Genomic DNA, 6829 nt, shown 5'->3' on the forward strand with positions numbered 1-6829 from the left:
AAAAACAAAACTATAATTCAGCAAGATACTTGCACCCCTATGTTCATACATGCACCCCTATGTTCAGCACTATTCGCAATAGCCAAAACATGGAAACAACCTAAATGTCCACTGATAGATGAATGGATAAAAATATATCCATTCATTTTATGCATGTATATAATGGAATACTACTCAGCCATAAAAAAGAATGAAATAATGCCATTTGCAGCAATGTGGTTGGACCTAGAGATTCTCCTAATAAGTGAAGTAAGTCAGAAAGAGAAAGACAAACACCAAATGATATCACTTTAATGTAAAATCTAAAATATAACACAAATGGGAATTCCCTTCGTGGCTCAGTGGTTAACGAATCTGACTAGCATCCATGAGGATGTGGGTTCAATACATGTCCTTGCTCAGTGGGTTATGAATCTGGTGATGCCATGAGCTGTGGTGTAGGTCGCAGACGTGGCTCGGACCCCGCATTGCTGTGGCTGTGGCGCAGGCTGGTGGCTGTAGCTCCGATTCGACCCCTAGCCTGGGAACTTCCATATGCCACAAGTGTGGCCCTAAAACGCAAAAGAAAAAAAAAATGACACAAATGAACTTATCAGTGACACAGAAACAGGCTCACAGACATGGAGAATAGACTTATGGTTGCTGGGATGGCGGAGCGGGGGGATGATGGTGAAGGGAAGTGTTGGGAATTTGGAGTTAACAGATACAAACTATTATGTACAGACTGTGTCAACAACAAGGTCCTACCGTATAGCACAGGGGACTATATTCCATATCCTGTGATAAACCATAATGGAAAAAATATTAAAAATGGTGGATATGTAGGTAGGTATATGTATAACTGAATCACTTTGCTGTACAGCAGAAGTTAACACAACACTGTAAATCAACTACACTTCAATTTAAAAAAAAAACACTCATTCTTTCATACATTCAACAGATGTAGGCTAAGCATCTCCTGTATGCCGTACTCTGGTCTGACAATGCCACAGTGAACAAGCAGAAAAGACCCCGGTTTCATTGGAGTTTGCAGTTTGGATAGGGAGGCAGACAACATATAAATAAACAAGAAAATTGCAGAGAGAAGCATATGCCATGAGGAAGAGAAAACAAAGGCCGGATGGAGTGACTGAGAATGAAGGCAGTTGGATTAGGCATCACTGAGAAGTGACATTTGAGCTGAGACCTGGCTGCCAAGAATCAGGTGTCAGAAATGTTTGTTGATGGCAATCAAGACAAGTCAGACTTATTTCGGACTTCACCTGGCAAAGCATTTATTGGCTGCCTATTGTATGCTGGGTCCAGTGGTCAGCATGCAGTCATGGTTCCTGCATTGAGTTTATAGCCCAGTGGGAAATAAAAACATAGAAGGAAATGCGCAAATAAGCACAGACTCATAAATTATTTTTATTGAATGAAAGATTCTTTAATTCTACAGTGCTTTACAATTTTCAAAAGTTTTACACATATGCTTATAGGTAATCCTGTAATAACCCTTCCCCCCACCTCTATCTTGACCCTCTCCCCTCCCCTCTCGCCACTGGTAACCATTAGTTTGTCCTCTATATCTGTGTAGACTCATAAATTGGATGTGCAGGGCCCAGGAGAGAGGAAAGAGGGTAAAAGACCTTATTTTGGATGGTTGGGTGTGTGAAAAGTGTTCCAGCCCTCCTGGGGAACACGATAATCTCACCTTTTACCGAGCACATTGGATTTTCAGACATTTTTAAAAATAAACACTTTATTTTAGAACAATTTCAGCTATATAGAATTACTGAAAAGACAGTACAGAAAGTTGCTATTATCCCCCACTGCAATTTGCCTGTTGTTAATATCTTACATTGAATGGTGCATCTGTGGTAACTAATGAACTAATAGTGACACAGTATTATCAACAAAAGCCCATGCCTCGGAGTTCCTGTTGTGGCTCAGCAGTAACAAATTGGACTAGTACCCATGAGGACGCAGGTTCGATCCTGGCCCCATTCAGTGGGTTAAGGATTCAGCATTGGTGTGAAGCTGTGGTGTAGGTCACAGATGTGGCTTGGACCTGGCGTTGCTGTGGCTGTGGCTAGGCCGGCAGCTACAGCTTCGATTGGACCCCTAGCCTGGGAACTTCCATATGCCTCAGGTTCAGCCCTAAAAAAAAAAGTAAATAGCCATGCTTTATTCAGATTTCCTCAGTCTTTCCCTATTTTTTTCTGTTCCAAAATCCCACCCATGACACCACATTGCATTTAGTTGTCACATCACCTTACAGGCTCCTCTTGGCTGTGAGAGTTTCTCAGACGTCCCTTGCTTTTGATGACACTTTTGAGGAGTACTGGTCAAGTGTTTTGTAAAATACCCCTTGGTTGGAATTTGTCTGATTGTTTTCATATGACTGGACTGGAGTCATGGGTTTGGGGAGAGGAAGACCACAGAGGTAAATGCCATCTTCATCATATCAAGGCTACACACTCTCCACACGACTCATCAGTGCTGATGTTGACCTTGGTCACTTGGACAAGGTGTGTTTGTCAAGCTTTTTTACTGAAAAGTTACTTTTTTTTTTTTTAACCCCCTTTCTATTCTGTCCTTTTTTAAGAGGAAGTCACTATGCAAGCCACACCTAAGGAATAGGGAGTTATGCCCTATCTCCTTGAGGGCTGAGTATGCACACAAATTATATGGAATTCTTCTGCACAAGTGATTTGTCTATTCTCCAACCTTTATACTTTTTTAACAATATTTTTATGCTGGGTCTTTTTACTTTTTAGAAATTCAAGAACCCTATTGATGTTTCTAGGAACCCCAAAATATTTTATTTCAATTACTGAAATGCATGAAGTTAGCAAGGCACTAAATTAGAGGGTAGGGGGAAAAGCCAATAATTATTTTTATTTTTTCTATTGTGTATATACATTAATGAAAGATTTGGGAAATACCCAAAATGAAAGAACCTCTCTAGTTCCACTGCTCAGAGCTGACCATTATTCACATTCAACTTACCATTTTTCATTTTTCTCCCATGCACAATTTTTTTTTTTTTTTTTTTTTTTTTTTTGTCTTTCCAGGGCTCTACCCACGGCATACGGAGGTTCCAAGGCTAGGGGTCAAATCGAAGCTGTAGCCGCCAACCTATGCCACAGACACAGCAACGCCAGATCTGAGCCACACCTGTGACCTACACCACAGTACGTGGCAACGCCAGATCCTTAACCCACTGGGAGAGGCCAAGGATCAAACCTGTGTCCTCATTGATACGAGTCAGATTCGTTTCTGCTGAGCCACAACGGGAACTTCCCCATGTACAATTTTTACACAGACTATACTGTCTATGTAATTTCTTAACTTCTTCCACATTGTTTTTTGCTTATTATCATATCAAAAACATTTCCCCAAAGATTGCTCTACAGACCTTATAACCACATTTCTTCAGTAGCTGCTAAGCAGCTTCACATGGCTCACAGTGTCCACCCACTGAACTTAGCAGTATGCCTGGCACATAGTGGGTGTTTAGAAATTATTTGTTAAACGAAGGGACAACAAAGTAATCATTCTCTTGTTTTTATAAGCACAGGTTATTTCCGTTTTCTTGATTCCTGAACAGTACCAAAACGCAAAGATTATTCCCCTCGGATAACATCCCAGAGTGGAATTACTAGACCAGTGGGGGCCAAAACTTTTCAAGCTAAATGCACCAAACCAGAAATCTCCCTCCCCTTCCCCTCTGAACCACCAGCAATTGTGCCGAGGGTAATAATTTACAATTGATTAAAGAGTTTGTGGGGTGTTTCTTTCCCATCTTTCCCCCCCCCCTCCTCTCCTCTCCTGCCAAAAAGGGGGGAAATTACCCGAGAAGGTGAAGATGTTCTCAGACAATCATATTAACATATTCCAACAATCGCAATTTGCAAAATAGTAATCACATCTCCCGGGATCTGGGAGGCATTAATCAGAGCGGCAGGTTTAATTCCATTTTAAATATTGATGAAATGCTTCGGCAGCCTCACCCTGGCGTGGCCAGGCCAGGGGAGCTGCTGCACAGGCGCCCACCGCCGGGGAGGTGGTGGGCGGGTTGGTGAGCAGCTGCCGGGAGGGGTGGCATCTGCGATTCAAATTGGTGGCTGTGCAGCCAGGTAGAGAGTGAAAGGGGTACTGAAGAGGGCTGTTAAGTCCATTGCTGTCAATTTGTAACGATCAGGGAGGGGCCTGAGCACTGGTTCAGCACAATAAACCCAGTTTGTCTGGTTTCAGGGTTACCACTGAAGAGGTTGCAGCTGCACTGATTCGAATAGCCTGGAGACTTCAGAACTGTAATTATCAACCAGGCTGCTCGCGGTGTGGCAAAAGTGGGCTTCACCAGTGCTTAACTCCTTGTGTGCCGCTGCTCTCCCCGCCCCTGGCGGTGGGAGGGGGGGTGGCTAGCGGCCACATGCGGATTCCCAGGCAGCCTCCCCCCCCCAGGAAACTGCGGGCCCCTGACTGCTTCTGGCACTCCTCGGAGGCCAGAGCCGGCAGGCAGCAAGCCTTTCTCCTTGGGTCACAGACAAAGAAAGAGGGGGTGGGGGATGGAAGAGGCCGTTTCTGTGGGCAGTCTCGTCTTCTGGCCCCATCAGTTCTGCCCCCAGGTGGAAAGTCAAGCTTCAGAGGCTGGCAGTCTTGGCTTCAATCCCGCTGGCCATGGACCCGATACGGCCCGTCTTCTCTGTAAAACAGGGCTCACCTCGCCACCCCTACTGGGCTCTCAGCAAAGAGTCTATGAGATCCTGTGCTGGCAAAGCATGGAGCGCACAGTAGGCTGTCAATAAGCCTCATCTCCCTGGACCCGTGTCTGGCGCTGTCACAGAAGAGGAAGGGGTCCAGTTCAGAAGGCGGGGTTTCTGCAGGCCCTCCGCGACTCCACTCTCAAGAGTGTCCTTTTTCTCTAGCTTCTGCCATTTGTCTCCCAAAGGAGGCCGAGTAGTTCCATCCTGCCACCTCAGCTAGGTCTGGGATGCCGGGAGGAGGCAAGAGGCTCTGGGCTGTGCCCTGAGGGTAACTGCTTGAGGGCAGGGGTTTGGGTTGATCCTCTTTGTGCCCAGGAAGAGGGAAGTTGGGAACGAGGGAGGGACCACAGGCGGGCAGCGCAGTGCTGGGGAAAAAAAGCACTAAGCCAGCGGGAGTCCTGGTGACTGAAGTATACGATCCTTTTCCTGGCCCAGAACCCCAGGGAAGCCCCCCCGCTCTCCCAGTATCCACGAAGGGATGTGCCCAAGAACATTTGTCTGAGCATCATTCCTGGTAACGGGAGGGGGAGGCAACCCGTGTGCCCACCCCCAGGAGGATGGGTAACAAAAGGGGACAGAAGCCCACCATGGAATATTAGGCAGCAGTCAGAAGCAAAGAACTAGCTGTCTGCAACACAACAAGAATAGATCTTGAAAACGTAGTGTTGAGTGGAAAAAAGTAAGGCACAATGAAATTCACAGCACAATGCCATTTATGTAAATTAAAACCACATTCGAACACAAAACAATAGTACATATTTTACAGAGCTCCGTGCATTTTTAGGGGTATGTATCCCACCATCGGAGTGGGTCTCTGTCGTGGTGGGGGGAGGGGCTGGGTGTGGGTTTGGAGGATAAAGGGGAAAAATGAAATAAAGTCAGTCCGCAGAGGGACCTGGCACAGACAGATGACAGTGGTGTGCCGTCCCACTCCACTCTCTCTGAGGTTTAAAAACAGCACAAGCCTCGTGCTCAGACAACCCTGGGCTCAAGCTCTGGGCTCTCCTGCGTACTAACCCTATGGCTGCGGACAAGCCACTCCCTGTCCCCTGAGCCTGTTGTTCTGTTCGTAGAAAGACAGGATTGCTGCTGTCAGGTGGTCATGAGGACTTAATAAGGGAGATAAGTGGATAAGTGTGTGTGTGTGGGGGCTACAGGACCACCAGCTTCTCCTTTCCACTCCCCGCTGAGAGGACCTGAGCAAACAGGGTTATCAGCCTCCCGGGGATCCCCGGATTCTCTGAGGGGTCCAGAAAGGAAAGCCCAGAAAGAAACTAAGGCCTGTCTCAGGGGTGCTATTGGTGGATCTCACACTAAGCAAAGGCCCAGCTCAGAGCGGCCAGGTCAGGCCATGCCCGCTGACATCAGCAAGGTCTACCTCCAACACACATCTCAGTCCTGGGACGCTGCCTGGGGGTCCCCCGGGCCAGGGTAGGCCCAGCGAGCACCAAGCATGACCAGCTCTCCTTCTGCCTTTGCAGATGATGACGAGCACGAGTGGATTGTCCGGACGTGCCGGAAGGGCTGGGATGAGACTATGGGTCACAAGCCCAAGCTGTGAGTTCTGCGGCCACCTCCCTCACCAGTTTCCTTCTGTGCCACTGGCATTGGCTGGCCCAGGGGGCATCCCGTAGTTCTAGAACCTGACTTTTGACTCAGGAATAAAGGCTTTCTGCAGTCAGTGGCCCTGAGTGTACTTTCCTTAGACTATTTCTTGAAGTGGGATCCTCGTTCCACCTGCATCAGAATCATCCAAACAAAACTGTGAACTAGCTGTGCCTCAGTCCCACCCTAGACTTGTTCATCAGAATCTCTGAGACTGGGGTCTAGCAATTTGTATCCTATCCCCACCTATTTCTTTTTTCGTTTTTTTTTGTTTTTTTTTTTTTTTGGTTTTTAGGGCCGTACCTGCAGCATATGTAGGTTCCCAGGCTAGGGGTCAAATTGGAGCTACAGCTGCCGGCCTACACCACAGCTCATGGCAACACCGGATCCTTAACCCACTGAGCGGGACCAGGGGTCAAACCTGTAACTTCATGGTTCCTGGTCAGATTTGTTTCCACTGAGCCACGATGGGA

At 47.0% G+C, this 6829-nt stretch overlaps 1 protein-coding gene across 1 annotated transcript in view; it reads left to right on the forward strand.

The window, feature by feature from the left end:
* MORN5 (MORN repeat containing 5) overlaps window positions 1-6435 on the forward strand; it is a 37183-nt gene extending 30748 nt beyond the window's left edge. The window contains exon 5 of the mRNA XM_003480598.5: window positions 6233-6435. Within this exon, the coding sequence (XP_003480646.1) occupies window positions 6233-6312 (80 nt within the window). The 3' untranslated portion in view covers window positions 6313-6435. The remainder of the gene's footprint in view (window positions 1-6232) is intronic.
* Window positions 6436-6829: the final 394 nt, after the last annotated feature.

Source organism: Sus scrofa, chromosome 1, assembly GCF_054392235.1.
Source record: "Sus scrofa isolate SSC_HxYL_T2T_F1_AM1 chromosome 1, Sscrofa_HxYL_maternal_Yorkshire_Landrace_v2.0, whole genome shotgun sequence".
Classification (NCBI taxonomy): Eukaryota; Metazoa; Chordata; class Mammalia; order Artiodactyla; family Suidae; genus Sus; species Sus scrofa.